At 41.5% G+C, this 23,723-nt stretch overlaps 2 protein-coding genes across 3 annotated transcripts; one reads left to right on the forward strand and one right to left on the reverse strand.

The window, feature by feature from the left end:
* Window positions 1-1,225: 1,225 nt before the first annotated feature.
* Window positions 1,226-12,469, reverse strand: LOC124036441 (ubiquitin recognition factor in ER-associated degradation protein 1-like). Of its 2 annotated transcripts, none has more exons than XM_046351034.1 (12): window positions 12,312-12,469; window positions 11,790-11,922; window positions 11,529-11,561; window positions 11,287-11,408; window positions 4,770-4,900; window positions 4,594-4,666; window positions 3,240-3,308; window positions 3,058-3,126; window positions 2,919-2,969; window positions 2,694-2,782; window positions 2,455-2,539; window positions 1,226-2,292 (listed from the first exon to the last, which is right to left on the reverse strand). In XM_046351034.1, exons 1-12 carry the CDS (start codon window positions 12,312-12,314, stop codon window positions 2,224-2,226), a joined length of 927 nt encoding a protein of 308 aa, XP_046206990.1. In that variant the 5' UTR covers window positions 12,315-12,469; the 3' UTR covers window positions 1,226-2,223. The 2 variants fall into 2 exon arrangements, with proteins under 2 accessions (XP_046206990.1, XP_046206989.1); XM_046351033.1 differs by having other exon boundaries at window positions 1,226-2,295.
* Window positions 12,470-12,624: 155 nt separating this feature from the next.
* cdc45 (CDC45 cell division cycle 45 homolog (S. cerevisiae)) lies at window positions 12,625-23,468 on the forward strand. The gene is made up of 18 exons (XM_046348686.1): window positions 12,625-12,816; window positions 13,033-13,092; window positions 13,199-13,291; window positions 13,408-13,545; window positions 14,479-14,628; window positions 15,168-15,226; window positions 15,756-15,804; window positions 17,580-17,641; window positions 17,739-17,789; window positions 17,932-18,051; window positions 18,564-18,695; window positions 18,937-19,035; window positions 19,569-19,730; window positions 21,120-21,258; window positions 22,236-22,319; window positions 22,476-22,594; window positions 22,741-22,817; window positions 23,081-23,468. Exons 1-18 carry the CDS (start codon window positions 12,766-12,768, stop codon window positions 23,143-23,145), a joined length of 1,710 nt encoding a protein of 569 aa, XP_046204642.1. The 5' UTR covers window positions 12,625-12,765; the 3' UTR covers window positions 23,146-23,468.
* Window positions 23,469-23,723: the final 255 nt, after the last annotated feature.

The raw sequence follows: 23,723 nt of genomic DNA on the forward strand, positions 1-23,723 counted from the left end.
AAACTCCCCTAACCCAGACGACGCTGTGCCAATTGTGCGCCATGGGACTCCCGATCACGGCCAGTTGTGATACAGCCCGGGATCAGGCGCCACTTGGTAACCTACATTCCCCTGCCCTGATCACAGTAGGGGAAAATCAAATAAAGACGCCCTTCCCCTCTGCTCTCAAAACAATGAGCTCGGTGTAGCAAGTAGAACGTCACATTGACATAACGTGGATGACAAAGCAACGTGAAGCTTTTAGTAGAGCTGAAGTGTAACGCCGTATTCAAAACAACTGGGAACTCGGTAATCTCCAACTTCCGAGCGTTGAAGAAAACTGGAAACTAGAAGAACAAAAAAGCTCAGATTTGGAAAGATCGTCTTGAATTGTCGACCAACTTGAATTCCAAGAGCTCTGACTTTCTGACCAAAAGATCACTGAAGCCAATCATTTTACAAAAAAATGTCCCAGTTGTTTTGAAAGCACCATTAGCCTACATTCCCCTGCCCTGATCAGTCAACACATATGGCCTATATTTTATAGTAAGAGTGAATATAATAGAACAAAATATAAACATTTTTCCCACAAAACTTGAGTGTCATTAACCAGTTGCAACCAGTTGTATTTTGTAACAGAGCCCATGTGCTCATTAAGGTAGAAGCATTAGAATATGCTCTTCCAGATCATATAAAACATCTGCCCTGGATGAACCTCTGTATGAGCATTTCATAAAGTAGCTTTTTTGATCAACCTTGGATGTGATCACATTGCACACAATTTCTCTTCTCAACCTACTAGCCATTTGTAGTTTAAGTTAGAAACATGTGCACACTAACCCATCATGTATTCACTAAATATAGAGGGCTTTTAAATATTTATTTGTCAAAGTCAAGAAAAAAAAAGTGTGCACTCTAGTGGAGGCTGCTGAAGGGAGGATGGCTCATAAAAATGACTGGAACTGTGTAAATGGAATGGCATCAAGCACATAGAAACCATGTGTTTGATACCATTCCACTAATTCCGCTCCAGACATTACCACGAGCACTTTCTCCCCAATGAAGGTGCCACCTAACTCCTGTAGTGCATTCCCCCCATGTCAAATGCCAAAGCATTTCTGTGACAATAGACAAGAACAACTCAAACACAGAACTAAATGCATTTAAATGGAGAGAATAAATGCATAAAAAGCATTTCTGTAAAGCTTTGTGATTGACAATAAATAGTTTGACGGACAACAGAATGTTCATGACTTAATATGTGCCAATGAAAGGCAACATTTATACTCAGGACTTTTAAATACATTACTGCAATCATAACTAGGTCGGTTGATGGAAATAAAAGTACAGGCTTTGTTGCCAGCAACACCAGTCAAATACAAAGAAAAGGCATCAAAAAGTTGGTGTTTTTCAGTCATGCAAAATGTCTAATGATTTCATTTCTCTGTGTTGTTCTATCCCAGTCCATACTGTGAGACTGCCTCCATCCTCACCAACCAACCATGCAGCTCAGACTCATAAATCCCTACATTATTCACAAGTTGTTCTTGTATCCCTTTACTGTGTTTTGTTCTGGACTCCACACACTTACCAATTACAATATGTAGCTATTTCAATACCTACTGATACACTTTAACATTAGGCTCTATAAACCAATATAATGGAAGCATCATTCCACACACATCATTTTAAGTAAAAAATAAACAGATCTATACAGAGTGCACATTCAAAACACTGTACTTTACTTCAGAGTGTTGATAAATAAACAAACGAAATAGCATTTATCTACCACTCATCACTCAAAGTTCGAGTCCAACAGGTTCAGATGTCAGAGGAGCGTTTCCAAATTAATTTGATACATATTCCAAGAAAAATCAAACCCACTCCAACATTAACAACTGTCATTCCATTGAAAGGTAAACAATGTTCTATGATATTTATCATATTGTAGTAAAAGGAAAGGGTTGCTGTCTTTGAATGGGCTCATACCAGCAACCCTGGACTCTAACCACAGTCCCAATAACATTCAATTATTTTTATGTGCTTTTAACATGCTTACCATGGGCAAGACCATTACCCTATGATCAAAGGAAAGTAACACCTTGTTGATTCCTGCCAAGGGAAAGAAAAAAATGAACCCAGCTCTTTTCATGACCTGCCTTTATTGGTTGCTTATGGTGGGTGTGTGAGTATGTATGTGGAGTCTGCAGTCAGTCAGTCTCTGCAGTTGAATACTGTAGTGCCTCAAAGCTTTCTGCCACCCTTCTTGCGAAGTGACTTTCCCTCACCAGAGAAGGCGATGAATTCCAAATCCTCCTGAAAACATGCAACTAGCTTTAGCGTACATCATTCAAATCTGGCACATACAATTTGAACCATCTAAATACAGCTTTTATGCCTTCCTGGAATTTCAGTGTTTGCAAGAAAGGGATGAAGCAGTTTATGATATTTTCCTTCTTTAACCATCATACTTACATCCTCTGTTGTTTTCCTGGGCAGAGGCCTGGAGTTTCTGATGAAGGTGATCCTGCCAACCTTGTACTCATAGTTAGGAATCCCTCTACATTGGGACAGAGAGGGGTTAAAGATTAAGATCAGAGCTGAATTCATTATAGCATGTCACATGTAGATGTGATCTGGAAATACAAAAGTTGCCCAGATATGGGGAAAGGATTATGGGTTGTTTTAGGACTGATAAGATAATAGCTCCCAACCTTTTAATGTCACTGGGATCGATGGGGACGGGGCTGGGCTCGATGCCTTTCTTTTTGCCATCCAGGCGATTGCCTGAACCTGTGAAAGCCTATAGAGAGAAGTATTCAGACTAATTCATGGGTTGAATTGAGGATTGCATGAGCTTCGCATAAATGAAAGAGAACGTGAACCATATGGGAATGAACTGAGGCAAGTAAGGAAAAAATCCATAAGCATAAACTCACTCTGAATCTCATGTCCATTTCAGTCCAAGTGTTGGGGTCTCCTTCCTCCTCCTGTTGTGAGGAGTGATTAGAGTTCATCAAAACATACAGTATAAACACTGAGACCGGATTAGAAATACTCTACATGTGTTGTTCTTACTGTGGGCTCCTCTGGTGCTTTGTAACACCTCTCTGGTTCTTTGTAACCAAGCGGCGCATCAAAGTCCACCTGAGAGACAATAACAGGTATGGCTGGGTGAGGTAGAGCTATTAGGTACCATAATCTAAGTTAAAGTGTTGTGTCTCCACTTATGGTATGATAGATAGTACAGAAGATCTTACATTCATATCACATTCAATGATAGATACGGCCTTGTCTGGCTTAGTCTCCATCACTCGCAGTTCATAGATCTGAAATCAGTATAGAGAAAGATAACAGGTCAGGCACAACTGTATGCCACACACAGGCTGCCGGTGTCACATTATTTGGGGAGGATGGGTTCATATTAATGGTTGGAACGGAATAAATGGAATGTTAACACAAACACATGGTTTCCATGTGTTTGATACCATTCCCAACATTATTATAAGCCATCCTCCCCTCAGCAGCCTACTGTGATGCCACACCTTATATTTAGAAGAAACATTTCTGGTGACAAGTAAAATTCCATTACAGTTTTGCCTTGTGCATTGTAATACAGTCATCATACAGTATATGGCCAAATGTTTGTAGACACCCCTTCAAATGAGTGGATTTGGATATTTCAGCCACACCTATTGCTGACAGGTGTATAAAATCAAGTACACATCCATACAATCTCCATAGACAAACACTGTCAGTAGAATTACCTTACTGAAAAGCTCAATTACTTCCAACGTGGTATCATCATAGGATGCCACCTTTCCAACGAGTCAGTTCATAAAATTTCTGCCCTGCTAGAGCTGCCCGGTCAACTGTAAGTGCCGTTATTGTGTAATGTGGAAATGTCTAGGAGCAACAACGGCTCAAATGCGAAGTGGTAGGTCACACAAGTGACTGAAGCGCATAAAACTTTCCTGTTCTCGGTTGCAACACTCACTACTGAGTTCCAACTGCCTCTGGAAGCAATGTCAGCACAATAACTGTTCGTTGGGAGCTACATGAAAGGGGTTTCCGTGGCCGAGCAGCCACACACACGCCTAAGATCACCATGCGCAATGCCAAGCATTGGCTGGAGTGGAGTAAAGCTCGCCGACATTGGACTCTGGAAACACATTCTCTGGAGTGATGAATCTCACTTCACCATCTAGCAGTTCGACGGACAAATCTGGGTTTGGCGGATGCCAGGAGAACGCAACCTGGTCCATACAGAAATGGTTTGTCGAGATCAGTGTGGAAGAACTTGATTGGCCTGCTCAGAGCCCTGACCTCAACTCCATCAAACGCCTTTGGGATGAACTGGACTGCCGACTGTGAGCCAGGCCAAACCGTCCTGCATCAGTGCCCTACCTCACTAATGCTCATGGCTGAATAGATGTCCCCACAGCAATGTTCCAACATCTATTGGAAAGCCTTCCCAGAAGAGTGGAGGCTGTTATAGCAGGAATGGCGGGACCAACTCCATAATAATGCCCATGATTCTGGAATGAGATGTTCGATGAGCAGGTTTCCACATACTTTTGGCTGTGTAGTGTACCAATAACTTCAAACAGTTACCTTTTCATTGTAGTTAATTGCGACAACATCTCCTGTAGTTAAGCAGGCAAAGTTTCTCAAGGCATTTTCCAACCTATGAGAGTGAAGTGAAAAGTGAGAATCATTTGCCTATTTTTAATGACACTTAAAGACAAAGTGCAGAGGTGAGTGATTAAAGGTCTATAAACTGTACATACACTGCTTTGGGGTTTGTGATATCCAGGAAGTCTGGGCTCTGTGGCTGGAACTTGGAGTATGTGGCCACCATGAGGTTCACACTCTCCACTTGGACCAGGCCTCCTTCCTCCAGCAGGAGATTCTGCATCATCTACAGGGGAAACACACAGGCAACCATGTCACTACAGACAACATACACACTAAAGTTCATGACGATTTTAATTAATTATTTTAATACAGGGCCACTGACAGGGCCCGCTACCACACTTGCGGGCTCTCCTTCACCGTGGCCAACGTGAGTAAAACATAACGCGTTAACCGTGCCCAGACGGCATCCCTAGCCGAGTCCTCAGAGTATGCGCAGACCAGCTGGCTGGTGTGTTTACGGACATATTCAATCAATCCCTATCCCAGTCTGCTGTTCCCACATGCTTCAAGAGGGCCACCGTTGTTCCTGTTCCCAAGAAAGCTAAGGTAACTGGGCTAAACGACTATTGCCCCGTAGCACTCACTTCCATCATCATGAAGTGCTTTGAGAGACCAGTCAAGGATCATATCAACTCCACCCTACCTGACACCCTAGACCCACTCCAATTTGCTTAACGCCCCAATAGGTCCACAGACAATGCAATTGCAATCACACTGCCCTAACCCATCTGGACAAGAGGAATACCTACGTAAGAATGCTGTTCATTGACTACAGCTCAGCATTTAACACCATAGTACCCTCCAAACTCGTCATTAAGCTTGAGACCCTGGGTCTCGACCCCGCCCTGTGCAACTGGGTCCTGGACTTTCTGATGGGCCACCCCCCAGGTGGTGAGGGTAGGAAACAACATCCCCACCCCGCTGATCCTCAACACTGGGGCCCCGCAAGGGTGCATTCTCAGCCCTCTCCTGTACTCCCTGTTCACCCATGACTGCGTGGCCATGCACGCCTCCAACTCACTCATCATTTTTGCAGACGACACTACTGTGGTAGGCTTGATTACCAACAACGACGAGACGGCCTATAGGGAGGAGGTGAGGGCCCTCGGAGTGTGGTGTCAGGAAAATAACCTCACACTCAACAAAACAAAGGAGATGATCGTAGACTTCAGGAAACAGCAGAGGGAGCAGCCCCCTATCCACATCGACGGGACAGTAGTGGAGAAGATGGAAAGTTAAGTTACTCAGCGTACACATCACGGACAAACTGAAATGGTCCACTCACACAGACAATGTGGTGAAAAAGGCACAACAGCACCTCTTCAACCTCAGGAGGCTGAAGAAATTTGGTTTGTCACCGAAAACACTCGCAATCTTTTACAGATGCACAATCACGGCCTGGTACGGCAACTGCTCCGCCCACAACAGCAAGGCTCTCCAGAGGGTATTGAGGTCTGCACAACACATCACCGGGGGCAAACTACCTGCCCTCCAGGACACCTACACCACCCGATGTCACAGGAAGGCCAAAAACATCAAGGGCAACAACCACCCGAGCCACTGCCTGTTCACCCCGCTATCATCCAGAAGGCAAGGTTAGTACAGGTGCATCAAAGCAGGGACCAAGAGACTGAAAAACAGCTTCTATCTCAAGGCAATCATCACTGAGTGGCTGCTGCCAACATACGGACTCAATCTCTTTTTAAATGTATTTTACCTTTATTTAACCAGGCAAGTCAGTTAAGAACAAATTCTTATTTTCAATGACGGCCTAGGAACAGTGGGTTAACTGTCTGTTCAGGGGCAGAACGACAGATACCTTGTCAGCTCGGGGGTTTGAACTTGCAACCTTCCGGTTACTAGTCCAACGCTCTAACCACTAGGCTACCCTGCCGCCACTTTAATTATTAAAAATGGGATGTAATAAATGTATCACTAGTCACTTTAAACAATGCCACTTTATATAATGTTTACATACCCTGCATTACTCATCTCATATGGATGTACTGTACTCTATACCATCCACTGCATCTTGCCTATGCCGTACGGCCATCGCTCATCCATATATTTATATGTATATATTGTTATTCCTTCCTTTATACACACACGTGTAAGGTAGTTGTTGTGAAATTGTTAGATATTACTGCACAGTCAGAACTAGAAGCACAAGCATTTCACGACATTCACATCTGCTAACCATGTGTATGTGACCAATAACTGACTGTTCGAGAAAATATTTTTTGAACAAGGCCCGCTTTGTTCAAACATTATCAACACTTGCTCTTTCCATGACATAGACTGACCAGGTGAAAGCTATGATCTCTTATTGATGTCACTTGTTAAATCCACTTCAAATCAGTGTAGATGGAGAGGATAACAGGTTAAAGAAGGATTGTTAAGCCTTGAGACAATTGAGACATGGATTGTGGACAGTATGCCATCGTTGTAAATAAGAATTTGTTCTTAAAATGACTTGCCGAGTTAAATAAAAGGTTCAATAAAATAAAAAATGCTCAGAAGAATTGAGGCTGTTCAGAGGGTAAAAGGGGATGCAACTCAATATTAGGCAACGCCATTTTAATATTAATTTATTGAAACGGCAATATCAACTGGTTATATTATATCATGAAACACAATCTTTAAAAATGTCAGTAACCTTAGCAGTGGTGCTTGTTTGTAGAAGCCGATGGCTGTGCACTGGCATAGCCTTGTTTTGTTAATTTAGCAGACAAGATACGTTTAATTCCTGAGCCCTTAACACAGTCAAGACACATGTTATAGCAAAAAACATGATGTAATATAAACAGAATTAAACCAAATATTTTTTCCAAGTGAAAAAAAAGTGATGCATCACGCATCTGGAACATAGAATGAAATGATGTGTAATGGCTGTCTCGACACCAAGAAGTACCAAAAGTGTCTGTTCAGAAAAGCAGAGAGTCCGGAGAGACGAGGCTTATTCAGGGCCCCAGCCCCAGACACATATGACCAGCTGCTAGATATAGGAATTCAACCGCTACAAGCACCGTTTTTCTGTGCATCATTGGCTGTAAGTGACAAAAAAGTGATCACTACACGAAAGTAGTTAAAGTGCTCTACCTTCGAACAACATAGCTATGATTTTTTGTTTGTTTATTATCCCAGTATTAATCATTACCCTGTTCATTGACTTATCAGTTAGTGTTGCACATTTCCTACAGGCTCACATTTGTAGGATACATTTAATAATATATTCAGTTGATCATGATGACAATTGTAGCCTAGATCCTTTGTACTGATTTTTCCCACTTAACAATGAAGTAGCTGATAGGCCCATTTTATGTGGCACATGCAAATGTGTTGCATAATGCATTATGACAGTCTCAGATATTAAAACCTTATTCTCCTTTTATTTAAGGTCAATTTTACAACTACTTCTGGTAAAGTAACATATACTTAAGAGGTCCTTTGGAAATAATTGGTACATGTCTTCAAGGTAATCAGCCCAGAGCAATACCAAAAGTATTTGATGCAAGAACTACGGACAAAATGTGCACCTCAAAAGACCTCATCCAACATCAAGGTGCCCAAGTCCAGTTTGACATTGCACAGAAATTCAGCAGGACCATAACGAGAGAAGACAGACCTCATGCAGCGATTTGATTAAGACTGAGCTGACACCAAAGTCTGGAAAGCACTCAATCTCAAGTAAATCTGAGGCCATCAACCATATAGTAAGTGTGCTTCTTCATCAGAAGGAGTTTGCTTTGACACCTGGCAGGTTCTACCCGAGCTTCCAGAACTCCAAAATAAACCTGCTGCACAAATTGGACTATGAGGAACAAGTGTAATGGATCAGATTCAGCAATCAAACTGACCTTACACCATGAGAAGAACAAACGGTCTGCCCTTTTGGCACACAGACAAAGGCACAAATGGTGACTGTTGATTTCAACTGTGGTGCTGAAACTCTGGAATGGAAACTGTCATCTTAAATGCCACAGTTAGAGAAGTAATTTAGGAAAGAGGAAAGACGTAATACTGAAACAAATGACAACGTAGACTGGCAAAACTTGTATTCACTTTTATAACGTTACATTCTTTGTTGCAGTTATGTAATTATTTTCACTTTCTCCACATATTGTTACATTACAGTCTCACTCTAAAATGGATTTGAAAAAAATCCTCAATCTACACACAATACCCCATAATGACAATGCAAAAACAGATTCAGAAATGTTGGCTAAAAAAAAGTCAATACATTTCCATAAGTATTAAGACCATTTACTCAGTACTTTATTGAAGAACCTTCTTGGGTTTGATGCTACAAGCTTGGCACGCCTGTATTTGGGGAGTTTCAATTCCTCTCTGCAGATCCTCTCTAGCTCTGTCAGGTTGGATGGGGAGCGTCGCTGCACAGCTACTTTCAAGTCTCTCCGGAGATCGATTGGGTTCAAGTCCGGGCTCTGGCTGGGCCATACAAGGACATTCATAGACTTGTCCCGAAGCCACTGCTGTGTTGTCTTGGCTGTGTGCTTAGGGTCGTTGTCCTGTTGGGAGGTGTACCGTCGCCCCAGTCTCAGGTCCTGAGTGCTGTGGAGCAGGTTTTCATCAAGGAGCTCTCTGTACTTTGCTCCGTACCTCCCCTTGAGCCTGATTAGTATCCCAGTCCCTGCCGCTGAAAAAAATCTCCACAGCATGATGCTGCCACCACGCTTCACTGTAGAGATGGCCAGGTGACGAGCAATGTCTGGTTGCTAAAAACCTGTTTTCGCTTTGTCATTACGGGGTATTGTGTGTAGATTGAAGAAGTAAAAAAGAAAAATCAATTTTAGAATAAGGCTGTACTGTAACAAAATGTGGAGAAGGTGAAGGGGCCTGATTACTTTCCGAATGCACTGTACATCCTTACAGTTGCATGAGGTAGTAGCACAATTGTCACAGCAGCCATGTTTGGGTGATATTGGTTGCATGCCTTAATCATCAAAGAGCTGTAAGAGTTTCAACCGCCTGCAGCTGGTTCTGTTTGACACATACAGTCCCTTCTTATATGAAACTCAAACAAGCGTTCTTCCACGCTACAGGATAAATTAATTTTAGCTCATGCCGTCCCTCCCTGCTCTTCCATATGCCTGCATGTAGGACTCAAGGTCTTGAGGTGGTCCATAGTTGTCTACATGACACGCTTAAAGTCTATCCCCATTCCCAGTATTGAAGTAGCCATCACAACTCTGAGATTAGATGACTAATTTTTCAAGGCTGCGATTATGTGCAATTTTATGCCCTTGGTTGTCTCTGGGCAGTGCATGTTGAAAAACCTGTTTTCCAGTGTGTCCTCTGCTCCTGCTGGATGCACAGATTTCTCCCCAAGGAACTGCTGAAAAACCTTGTTGTACAGCAAAGAACAGTCTTCAATTATCTTACAGTATATGTCAGTCCTTGGGGTCTCAGGCCCTGAGCAACCATGAATTCTAAATGGCATCAGTAGTTTGCAAAGTAGCCTAAGCGGAAAATATATGGGACGCAATTATTCCAAAACTGCTGCTTGGTGTTGGAACACATTTTCCTACTTCAATCAACCAGTCCATTTTGAATTTGTCACAAAACTGATGCCATTTGGCAAGGAATGTTGGTTGTGTGTCTCATCAGTTAGATAAGTTTTTATAGGCATTTATTTCTGTAGGCCAAACGGGAGCTTGCGTGCGCCCTCAGCACGCGTGTGTAGAGGGAGCGGTCGGAATGCAATTGAGTGAAAGAGACACGGAGGGGAAAGGGAATTTAGGGAGAAGAATTGTATTATTTTTGTTGTGCCCCACAAATGCATATGTACAAATGGAACACTAGAGTCAAAGCAAATGAACGTTTGTTTTTTTAGGGGTAAGGGTGACAAAATTTCACTTGTCCGTTCAGGCAGCCACAAAGCACATTCCACCAAATAGTTTTGCAGTATTTGAAAAAAAGAAGAAGTGATCTCTGGTTAAAGTTGGAGTTTTAAAGTAGTCCATTAGAGTACTCATGCCCATCCCTAACTTTAATGCACGTGACATAACATACACTGTTCCCAATTTAAAGCATCCATCCATCCATCCATCCATCCATCCATCCATCCATCCATCCATCCATCCATCCATCCATCCATCCATCCATCCATCCATCCATACATACATACATACATACATACATACATACATACATACATACATACATGTTTTTGGTTGAGGTTTTCTCTTGGGGTGGCAGGGTAGCCTAGTGGTTAGAGCGTTGGACTAATAACCAGAATGTTGCGAGTTCAAACCCCCGAGCAGACAAGGTACAAATCTGTCATTCTGCCCCTGAACAGGCAATTAACCCACTGTTCCTAGGCAGTCACTGAAAATAAGAATTTGTTCTTAACTGACTTGCCTGGTTAAATAAAGGTTAAAAAAAAGGAAATCAGAGGGGGAAACAGGCAAGAAGGAGAGAAACAGTGGAAAGGGTGGGGATCAAACACTGGTCTCTTGTGGGGAGTCTTATATATGTGACTTGTGCCAGGGAGTGTTACCACTTCTCTGCAGTTAAAGCATCCTTTGATAGAAATATGGCACAAGGTTTATAAAAAAATAAGTGTTGAAATAAAACAACCCTGCTCACCCAGTGTGGCAGGTAGCAAATCCCCTCATCTGCTACAAACTCCAAGACACCACAGTGTGTCATTCTGTCGGAGTTCTTGTTGGTAAGTTTGAACAACATGGGGTAGGTGATGTTAAGTCTGCCTTTGGGGAAAGAGTGAAGGGTAAGAAGAAGTCATCTGTTGGGTATAAAACTCTGGTTCGGAAAAATTGCATATGTAGATCATCAGAGTTTAAATCTGGATAAAGTAGCAGTATACTTACTTAGTTGGTCAAGTGCAGATGGCGGCATTATAACTATAATGAGAAAACAGAGCAATATGAGCACTAAAAAAAACACTTACAGAGAAGGATAAGGCAGAATCAATTGACAGTAGGATGACAGTGACTGCAATCTCTAGTCACTTCACTTGTGTATAGGACACTGGGGCAAAGCTTAGGTGTCAAACTCCATACATTCCTGTATGGTTATGATATCTTTCAAAGTTGGCAATTTATAGAATTGCCATCATATAGAATAATTACTTTTTCCTCCTTTCTCCACATCAGACCGGTCGTTGGGACCCGCCAGCATGGACACAGAGTAGCAGCGGTATTGAGTGGAGAAGCGGTTTTGGAAAGTCCGTGGCATCGGGTGGTCAAACATGTTGAAGGAAAACTGTGGCAAATATTTTGAAAAACAAAAAGTAGTTAGGTCAGGTAAAAATGAGTTATTTTTAGACAGTTGGTTAGACAACGTTACCCTGACTAATTTCAAATCCAACTTTAATTTCAAACATCATCATACCAACTAGTTAGCCTACTTCATGTAAAACTAGCTGACAAGTGACACCATTTAACTTTTTAAAGCTGTACGATTCACAAGTAAAGTTGCTGAGCAAGGTAGATATAAATTAGTCAGAATGATGGTGCATATTTCCTTTGATTTGAATGGCTAACTATTTCCTACAGTTAACGGTTAGCTAGTGAATTCCGATACGATGTGGCACTGGTTATGTTAGCATTTTTCATAAGCAACAGTCAAAACCAGTGTTGTCGAGTACTTACCATGATGAAAATTAGCACTACAAACTTTATATCTCAAAATGTATCGAATAAAGCTATACTAAATAGCGTATTCTCCGACAAACTGCTTGCTGAAACTCCAATGTTATCTTCCGCTTAGCCGCAACGAAAGCAGGAAGTGACGGATTACCCAAAACAAAGCATGAACACCAATCAGAATCCTAACACCAACATTCTATCCTTTGTGATTGTCTAAACGCGCTCCCGCCTACTTGCATGCAATTTCTATTGGTCAGTTTTACATAAGCCTACAAAGTGGAGTTTTATTGGTTGTTTAACATTCAGCAGCTGAAGTGCGAATTGGCGCCATATTTCCAACAAGGACAATTTGATCATACGACAGAAAAGCTCCTGGCTGCATTGAACAATAATAAAGTACCCGTAAAGTTATTTTATATTTTTCTGTTTTTATACAACCTTAGGAATATATTGTAAAATGTTTATTACGGACATAAGAAAGGAATTCTACGACGTTGTTGTCAACCAGGTAAGAACTTCTGACACTATTTAGTTTCCTGTTAACTAGCGCGTTATCTAACCGCAGAGAGGGGTGAAAATAGGAAGACCACCGCCATTTTTCAGTCAACTAACGTTAATTATTCGCCTGCTATTTTTGCTAAATAAAATAGGATGTTAACGCTATCGTTACCTTTTTACAAACTTCTGTGACTTGACTATTGACCTGTTCCTCCATTACTTTCAGAGAGTTGCCCTCCTGGTGTCATCTGATATCGATGCACTCTGCGCCTGTAAGATATTACAGGTAAGTCAAGGCCCCATCTTTTGCTGTCAAATAAGTTAACTGATCTTCTACATGTTTGTCTAATTCACATGTTTTCTTACTGCCTCTTTCACCCCCATCTACCCAGGCACTGTTTCACTGTGACCAGGTCCAGTACACCTTGGTGCCAGTGACAGGTTGGCAAGACCTTGGTACCGCCTTCTTAGAGCACAAGGAGCAGGTAATGTTAGACACCTGTCCACACCTGAATACCCTGGAATTCACCTTATTGTGTCTAGCATGATTATCAAAACTACAAACATCCATGAAGGTGTCTGTTATTTGCTCTCATTTCAGTTCCGCTGTTTTGTCCTGATCAACTGTGGGGCCAATGTTGATCTCCTGGAGACCCTTCAGCCAGAGGAAGATTCCATCTTCTTCATCTGTGACACACACAGACCTGTGGATGTAGTTAATGTCTACAATGACACCCAGGTGAGCAGTCAATGTCTATCCTAAATGACAGCCTTTTCCCTACATAGTGCAAAAGTAGCACGCTATATGGGGAATAGGGTACCATTTAGGACATAGTCAATCAATAATTGTAATTGAGTGCACTGGTCCATCACAAGCCCAGCTTCTAGACCAGTATTGTATTCTCGGTCTAGCTTTATAAAACTAGCTCACTGTGTGACTTATTTACTAATCTTTGTCTGTGCTTGTTTGATGCTTTTCCCACATCGGGAGGTATATCCGTGGGTAGTTCTGATTCAGAATGCATCGCCACGCTATGCCCAGGAACAAATTCAATTATTAGATGCTACTACCCCCTCCCAATCAATACCAAATATGGATGTCATAGTGTTTGCTCGCACACGCTCCATTGTACTTCCTGTCTGTGTCAGCATGGTGCCTGTGTTACGAGGCTGATTTAGCTAGGACATACAGGTGTGAAACACAGGTGTGCGTGCAAAGCGAGAACACAACATGGAATCCATCTTTGGTTTTGATTTGGCGGGGGGTGGTAGCATCTAACAATATCATTTAATAGTTTCTTATGCACTGCTCGTTCATGTAAGGGATGACATTTTAAGAAGGCCTGTCTACCAACTATGGACATACATTCCGACGTGGAACACGTGCTGCTACATAGGTAGTCATTTGATCGTGAGTTATCTCAAATGCATTCACTATGTAATACAATTAAACCTCTTAAGTTAAATTATTAATAAAGAGGTTTAAGTTTGGGCTAGTCCTTCACAAGGGGTTGCTTCCCTTTGGCAGCAGTTGGGTGACTTCAGAGGAGGAAAGTCCTTTAGGATACTGCCTTTGAGATGATAATGAGCACAGAAGTTGCTGTCCAGATGAAGAGCCAGTGTCAATCAGTGTTCTGAATTCAATCCCCCACAATCCAACCCCCCACCCCAGGTGAAGATGATGATCAAGCAGGATGATGACCTTGGAGTGCCCTCCTATGATGACATCTTCCGCGATGAAGAGGAAGAAGGCGGCGATGACTCTGGGAATGAGAGTGACGGAGGCTCTGAGCCTTCTGGGAAACGGAGGCGATACGATGAGGTATACTATGCTGCAGAGCTGAGACGATAAACCAAAAATTATCGACACTGACCACACCGATCACTTATTGCAGGCATTTTGAATATATTGTTCAGTACGATAAGTAGCCAATACTAAAGAAATGTAAAGTTTGATATGAAATAATTTAGCTAATAAGGGTGATTGTTAATAGGACAATTGATGACTACAACCATCAAACTAGTAGTAGTTTAAAGGATAAAAAAATGGTACATACTATTTTTTTAAAAACTTATCATTCTATTTATTGTTATCGCATCAATTAAATCCGTATCATGATAAATTGCCTTTTGTCCACATCGACCAGCACTACTAAGCTGTATTGATGTCACAAAAGTTGATAAGAAAAATATTGATATTGATCCAAGGTGGATACAATATTTCTGCTTCTTATTAATGTTTATTTTGCCGGGTGTAATTTTATTTGCATATGACAATGTTGATTTCCACAAAAAGTAGACTAAGCCGATCAAGTTTGCAGTGATGTATTGTTATTTATACCAACATGTTCCCATTTTTAGGGGGAAGTGGAGAAGAGGATTGAGCGACAGAGAGCAACGAGAGAGTGGGAGGCAAGGAGGTGACGTTTATAGCCCCCATGCAGTCTTTTATCATTTAATATTTAAATCATCACAGTTTGGTTAATAAATCACTGTTTATTTATTGAAAATTACTCAAATATGTTTGGTATAATTTATTTCCCTGAACCAACTTTGGCCCTTGAAATGCTCTGTCTAATCGAGTGGGCGTTAACAGACAAAGTTGAAGATGTTTACATACACAGCCCTAATTGGCTGATAGGATGATCTAGAGCCCACCCCTGTACCCAGATGAACAGTCATGGACTCTTTATAATTGGATCACATTGTCATGATTGTGGGCCAGAAGTTCCATCCCATCTGAACAGGATGAATTTCCAGGCATTTAAAAAAAAAAAAGACTCTTACACAAAAAGGGCAATAACATCGAAATTGTGAAAATTATGATATTTTGATCTCATTGTGTGGCCTAATAATAGTTACAACAGGTAAATCACGTTTTTAACCACACTGCCACTTTAAAGGTTTAAACGGTCTTCTAACTTTGAGTTTTGAAACGTTTCATTTCAGACGTGAGATCCTGTTTGACTATGAGCAATATGAATACCATGGGACTTCGGTGAGTATGCATTATATATTGGTTATGTTGAAACTTGCTGTGTGTGTGTGATACATACATTATTGTAGAAACCCTTGAATCAGTAGGCATGTCCAAACTTTTGAACGGTTATGTGTGTGTGTGTATGTTATATAAATAACATGGACATTTCTAAGTGACCCCAATTTTTTTTTCCATTTTTATTAATAAAAAAAATATATATGGGGGTTACTTAGAAATGTCCATGTTTTCTATGAAAACATACATGAAAGGAGTTGCAAAATTAATAGGAAATATAGTCAAGATGTTGACAAAATTATAAATGATTTTTAATTGAAATAATAATTGTGTCCTTTAAACTTAGCTTTTGTCAAAGAATCTTCCATTTGCAGCAATTACGGCATTGCAGACCTTTTGGCATTCTAGTTGTCAATTTGTTGAGGTAATCTGAAGAGATTTCACCCCATGCTTCCTGAAACACCTCCCACAAGTTGGATTGGCTTGATGGGCACTTCTTACGTACCCTATGGTCAAGCTGCTCCCACAACAGCTCAATAGGGTTGAGATCTGGTGACTGCTGGCCACTCCATTATAGACAGAATACCAGCTGACTGCTTCTTCTCTAAATAGTTCTTGCATAGTTTGGAGCTGTGCTTTGGGTCATTGTCCTGTTGTAGGAGGAAATTGGCTCCAATTAAGTGCCGTCTACAGGGTATGGCATGGTGTTGGAAAATGGAGTGATAGCCTTCCTTTAAGATCCCTTTTACCCTGTACAAATCTCCCGCTTTACCACCACCAAAGCACCCCCACACCATCACATTGCCTCCACCATGCTTGACAGATGGCGTCAAGCACTCCTCCAGCATCTTTTCATTTTTTCTGCTTATCACAAATGTTCTTCTTTGTGATCCGAACACCTCAAACTTAGATTCGTCTGTCCATAACACTTTTTACCAATCATCCTCTGTCCATTGTTTTTATTATTTAGCCCATCTTAATCTTTTCTTTTTATTGGCCAGTTTGGGATATAGCTTTTTCCCTGCAACTCTGCCTAGAAGTCCAGCATCCTGGAGTCGCCTCTTCATTGTTGACGTTGAGACTGGTGTTTGGCGGGTACTATTTCATGAAACTGCCAGTTGAGGACTTGCGAGGCGTCTGTTTCTCAAACTAGACACTCTAATGTACTTGTCCTCTTTTTCAGTTGTGCCCCTGGGCTTCCCACTCATCTTTCTATCTAGCCAGTTTACGCTGTTCTGTGAAGGGAGTAGTACACCGCATTGTACGAGATCTTTTAGATTCTTGGCAATTTTTCGCATGGAATAGCCTTCATTTCTCAGAACAAGAATAGATTGATGATTTTCAGAAGAAAGGTCTTTGTTTCTGGCTATTTTGAGCCTGTAATCAAACCCAGAAATGCTGATGCTCCAGATACCCAACTAGTCTAAAGAAGGCCAGTTTTATTGCTTCTTTAATCAGAACCACAGTTTTCAGCTAACATAATTGCGAAAGGGTTTTCTAATGAACAATTACTTTTAAAATTATAAACTTTGATTAGCTAAAACAACGTGCCATTGGAACACAGGAGTGATGGTTGCTGATAATGGTCCTCTGTAAGCCTATGTAGATATTCCATTATAAATCAACCTTTTCCAGCTATAATAGTCATTTACAACATTAACAATGTCTACACTGTATTTCTGATCAATTTTATGTTATTTTAATGGACAAAAACAAGGAGATTTCTAAGTGACCCCAAACTTTTGAACATGTGTGTGTATATGTATATATGTGTGCAGGCTGCAATGGTGATATTTGAGCTGGCATGGGTCCTGACTAAGGACACTAAAGATATGCTGTGGTAAGTGATCTTTATGTTTTTTGTAAAATGATATAAGTGTAATTTATTGCATATGCAGACTATGACAACAATCTGTTAAACATTTGATGTTGGACAGGTGGGCCATCATTGGGCTGACTGACCAGTGGGTTCATGATAAAATCACTCAGTAAGAATATTTCACTCCAACTCTCTTCTATAACACTTCAAATCTGATGCAACATCTAGGATGCCTACAAAGTTTTTGAAAAATACAAAGCTCATGTCTTACACGAGCACTAACTTCCTTGTATTGTTCCTGTGCCTCCCAGTATGAAGTATGTAACAGACATCGCTACTCTGCAGCGCCACGTCTCGCGTCACAACCACCGGAACGAGGATGAGGATAATTCTCTCTCTATCGATTGCATGAGGATCTCCTTCGAGTACGAGTATCCTTTAACTTCACTGGCCAAAGGACCAGGGGAGCTCAGACTTGTGCTTGACAACTAGTTGAGACCTAACTTTTTGAGACCTTTGGTTCAGCTATTTTGTTGCTGTGGTGTTTTCTAGGGCTGTGACGATACCAGTATCATGGCAAGGAACGACGACACGAGGCGGATTTAACTTCAGGAAAACAGCCCTAATGTTGGAAACAAACATAATTACATTGTCATCCAGAGTCACATTTAGTTTATTTTCCAAGGTATAGCACATGTTTACTTACTGCAGGATTTTAAAGAAATTAAAAGGGAAGTTCTCATTTTTGCCCTGGTTTTGCCTCGATATTAACGAGTATCGCAATGCTGGTATTGTCCCGGCCCTAGTTTTTTAATTTGGGTCCGACGTGTTATTAGTAAGCGTTGCCACATTCTTGCGGCTGTGTGTATGCTGTCCTGTCACCCTCCCGTTCCTCCCCGTCATGCCTTTCTCTGTGTGTCAACCCCTTGACGCCCTGTCTCAGTCTGCGTCTGGCCCTGTACCAGCACTGGTCTCTGTTTGAGAGTATCTGTAACTCCTCTTACACCTCCTGCAACTTTAAGCTCTGGTCAATGCATGGCCAGAAGAAACTCCAGGAATTCCTTGCTGACATGGGGTATGCTATCCCCAAGTTATGACTGTCAAATAGAATAGGATCTCCGTGAAATGATCACTTTAGGAACATGCTAATCAATTAGTTAATTAGTTAATGTAAGCTACAATTAGTCTGTAGCCTCTGAAGGACAAATGTCACTTCATCAAAAGTAAATGGGCAGCAGTTTGTTGTTTTGATTTATTGATAACAATGGATTGGTTGAAGGCATCATCAAAGATGGTTTCTGTTTGTGTTGTCCCAGCCTGCCCCTGAAGCAGGTGAAGCAGAAGTTCAACTCTATGGACATGTCAGTCAAAGAAAACCTGAGAGAAGTTATAGAAGAATCCTCCAACAAATACGGGTAAGTGTTTGTCTATTCTAGTGCATCAAGATATCTGTAATCCCCATTATCAATCACTCTGTGTATATGATGAATAAAATATGCCCTTCTCCTAATATGCCCAATAGACTATTTTCAACTACACAACACAATGACTTCACGCACAGATGTGCGCAACTCTTGGCAGCAGTAAGAAAGCCATTGCCATCTGCGCCCGTTCGACAGCCTAGATTCACTTTTTTATTACTCCTAAACAAAATACCTTTGGTGTTCTCATACGCATACAATGTTTTGATTCTCACTTAACAGTCGTTAAGATTCCATTTGTTTGCAAGCTTTGGAAAATAACTGTTTTGGGTACAGCAGTTGTAGTGTGAGATGCACTCATAAGCAACATGTAAATAGAGGCTTTTTTTTTTGCTGGTGTTCTAAATTATAAGAACTCCCACTTGTTCTGCCACTAACTTGCGCGCATCGCCTGTGTGTGGCAATGTTTGTAAACACATAAAAGGGTCTATACCCCTCATTTAATGCTGTTTTCTCTGTCCCTTCAGTATGAAGGACATCCGTATCCAAACTTTCGGCGTTCACTTTGGTTTCAAAAACCATTTCCTGGCCAGTGATGTCGTGCACGCTACTGCCGCCCTGCTGGAGAGCACTGAGAAGGACGACAGCCCCGGCGACAACTTTATCAAGGCCCTCGACTGCCTCTCCAGGTACACACATGCGCACACTAACTCTCCATAAGAAAAGCCTTTGACTGCCTGTCCTGGTGTAAGAGGAATACTGGACAATCCCAGAAAGCTGGATTGTTATTTTATTCCTTGTTGAGCTCATGATTCAATGTATAATGATTAACAGAGAGCACAGGGTCTTGGGCCCTCACTGTGCTCACCCCATGTGTGTGTTCACTTGGGATCAAACGAGAGAGGGACAAGGGTTGGGCGATATTACGATAGGAACGTTTATCGATGACGATTGACAGCCATCGGCGATTGACAACCTTGTGATGTGACAAATGATGGTTTAGCCTATTTGAACTTGACTGGCGCTGCGCCATAGGCCTGAAGAACGAGGGTCGGACAGGGCAGCACACGATTGACATTCAGAGTAATCTGCCTATTCCTGTTTACTATAACCTATTTCAATAACTAGCCTATGTTGTATAGGGCAGTAGAACGCAAGAGAGGAATTTGGGCTAGACAGAATTCCACCAAACCAGTGCAAAATGTCCATTCAGAAAATGTTTCTAGCTCTGTCGGATGCACAGACGTTAAAGCTTAAACTTATTACGTTTTATAACTGACACTCCTTAACTATATTGTCTAGCTGTTAAAAAAAAAAAACTTACGCTATATTCCCTTCTCTCTATTCAATATGACCTTTGGGCTAGGCCAGGGGTTCTCAAACTTTTTGGGGCCGGGGACCACTTTTGTGATAGCAAATTCACCGGGGACCCCCCTCATTTTTCATAATTGATTGGATTTGTAAAGCACCTTTCTACCAACCAGAAGTACTCAAATCAGTTTACATAGTAGGGGGAATCTTACCTCATCCACCACTAATGTGTGGCACCCACCTGGATGATGCACAGCAACCATTTTCTGCCAGAACTCTCACCACACATCACCTATCAAGTGAGGAGGCCAATTAGGAATGAGGGGGATGATGAGGTGGCCATAATGGAATGGGGCCAGGTTAGGAATTTAGCCATGACACAGGGTTTAACACCCCTACACTAATGATAAGTGACATGGGATTTTTGAATGACTACAGTGTCAGAACACCTCTTTAACGTCCTATCTGAAAGATTGCACCCTCGCAGGGCAATGTCCCCTTCACTGCCCTGGGGCATTGGAATCTCCTTAGACCGGAGTGCCCCCTAGTCGTCGTCGTCCCCCAACACCACTTCCAGCAGCATCTGGTCTCCCATCCATTATGAGTACATAATCACAATATGACAAAGGTTCACCCAACTCTAAGAGGGACCTATTTGAATTCTGTCCAATAGTAACACATTCTTTTTGCAAAAAGTGTTACGGTGTGCACTAATGAATACACTCCAGGTGTTGGAATGATCCCATCCTGTTTTCTTTCTTCTGAAGGAGTAACCTGGAGCGTCTCCATGGTGGCATTGATTTGGCTAAGAAGAAGTTGATGGCCATCCAACAGACTGTAGCCAGTTGCATCTGCACCAACCTCATACTGTCACAGGGACCCTTCCTCTACTGCTACCTCTTGGAGGTATGTATTATACAGTATACTGTTACCACTGTAATATCACAGTACCAAAATGTCATGATACTTATGATGCCAACATTTTCGAATACCATAGTACCACTTCATATGATACTACCAAATGTTTTGACCCTACTGTTTAAGAAGACAGTGGCACCTGTTATAAAATGTCTATAAAGTCTGGCATTTTTTATAAATTCTGTATAAATAAAAAAAAGTTTAGCAACTAATGTCTTGTATCCGCTGGTCCAATAATGTCCACTTGACTTTCATGAGCATATCATGTGGCTGCAGTAATCAGCCTGCCGCATCCCGTATCAGTCCTCACTCGCCTGTTTCTCTCTGTTCGCTCTTCCTGGACATCTGTTCCTCCATCAGTTTAAACTTAATGTAGTGGTGATGAGGGGGAATGCTGTCCCTGATCTGTTTTTTTTTATCCTTACATTTGATGCATTGAAGCAACACCTAATGTGAGCCGAAACTCTCTTTCTAGTCCTTACATTCTGTTTGGTGCATAACGGTTTTAATGTTGGGCTCAATGTGTTTGTAGGAGAGAGTGGTGTTTGAGGGGAGAGAGTCAGTAAGTGTGTGAATTGAAGCGTAAAGGTTTCATGCAGGGTTTTCCCCTTACTGCCATAATGACATGCAGATTATTATGTATGTATGTACCTCCAGCCAAATCACAGGTAGGCCTTTGCAAATATGAGCAAACCAGCCATTCTATGCAGTATACAGAAGTTACATTTTGAGTAGAAATTTGAACATCAGTGAAGTGAGTTTTTGTTGTTGTGTGTTTTGTAGCACATGTGCATAACGTTTAGAAAACGGGAACAAGTTACATGGGACGGGGTGAACCGGACGCTAGGTCATTCTGAATTCGCCTGGTGTCGTTTGTAAAATGTTGGTATCGTTTGTAAAATGTTGATATCGTGACAACACTAGTGTCTGGTATGTCCTCCCTATGACCATCCATCTCTGTGCAGGGAACTCCTGATGTGAAGCTGTTCTCCAAGCCCATGGCCTTGACCCTGCTCTGCAAGTACCTGCTCAAAGCCTTTGTCCGCTCTGTGAGTAACTCAGTATTTCACTTACCCATTATCCAAGGCCCTGTCTAGCTCTTGCCCCTGGTCTTCAATTAGTTTCAAACAGAAATGACCGTGTTTTAGATGTTTGTTTATGGTATTTTGCATTGCTCTTGCTTGTCTGCCTATGCCTGTACATAGACGAGGAATAAACGATGTAAGCTGCTGCCCTTGATCATAGCTGCTCCCATGGATGTGGAGAAGAGAACTGTCATCGTTCTAGGCATCCCACCTGAGTCTGAGACATCCGACAAGAAGAAGTGAGTTCATAAGTTGTGTGCCTGTCTCTGTGCAAGCACTTGAATGTTCTTTATGTTTTGGGCAAAACTAAAACAAATGCTAATTTTAATATTTATTTTGTTCTCGCTCTCTCCTTAATTTCTTTGTCTCTCTCCCTCTCCAATAGTTTCTTTGGCCGTGCGTTTGAGAAAGCAGCAGAGAGCACCAGCTCCAGAACTCTCCACGACCACTTCGACACCTCTAGTAAGTAAAATGTTATTGTAATTGTATATATTTTCCACAAGAGGGCAGACATGACACACTACAGATTGGCCTTGTTTAGCAGTACACTGGTGTTTCAGTACTTTATTTGGCTCTCATACAGGTGCTTTCTCAAGTCCATTGTTACAGCTTTAATCATTACATCATCAGGTGTTTAAAAAACATTTCCCTTGCACCTGGTAGCCATAACAAGCTCAAATTGAGCAATACACGTGCTCATACTTACCTATGTTTTGCCTTTGCAGTCATTGAGCTAAAGATGGAGGACAGGACTAAGTTTCTGGATGCCCTCATCACCCTGCTGTCCTAAGGAGTGAGCTAACTAAGACACACTGATGTATGGATAAAGTTCCTGAAATTGATATGTGAAATCTGTAGATGCTGGAAGAGACTGTATGACATTACAACTAGGTTCATGCCCAATGTGATGGAGAAATCGCTATTTTGTGCTTCACCTGTGAAGAGTATTTTCCAATGTTTTGTATTTTCATTTCAGGATACTTTGTGATGCCTATATGTATATTGTACTGTTTTTCTAAGTGTATTGTGAGGGTTTGTGTTTTTAATCTCATGTAAATACATTTTATACATTCATGTAACACTTTTATTAAATGATATTTTATTGATGTATAATTATTGAAGTTACCATCTACTAAGAAAAGGAATGATACTCCTATTATTACTAAATGTTTCAAGTGTATGTAATAACATTGAACTTTGGTGCAGAATGTGATACGGACTGTAGAAACTGCTTAACCATCTCCCTCAGTATACTGATCTGGAGCATAGGTTAACACACAGACCTTGGCCCATATAGCACAGTATAAATACAGTTTCATGGATGGGTGGGATCCAAGTCCCTCCCTGTGGGCTAATTGAGCCCCATGT

The sequence above is a fragment of the Oncorhynchus gorbuscha genome, linkage group LG05 (genome assembly GCF_021184085.1).
Source record: "Oncorhynchus gorbuscha isolate QuinsamMale2020 ecotype Even-year linkage group LG05, OgorEven_v1.0, whole genome shotgun sequence".
Classification (NCBI taxonomy): Eukaryota; Metazoa; Chordata; class Actinopteri; order Salmoniformes; family Salmonidae; genus Oncorhynchus; species Oncorhynchus gorbuscha.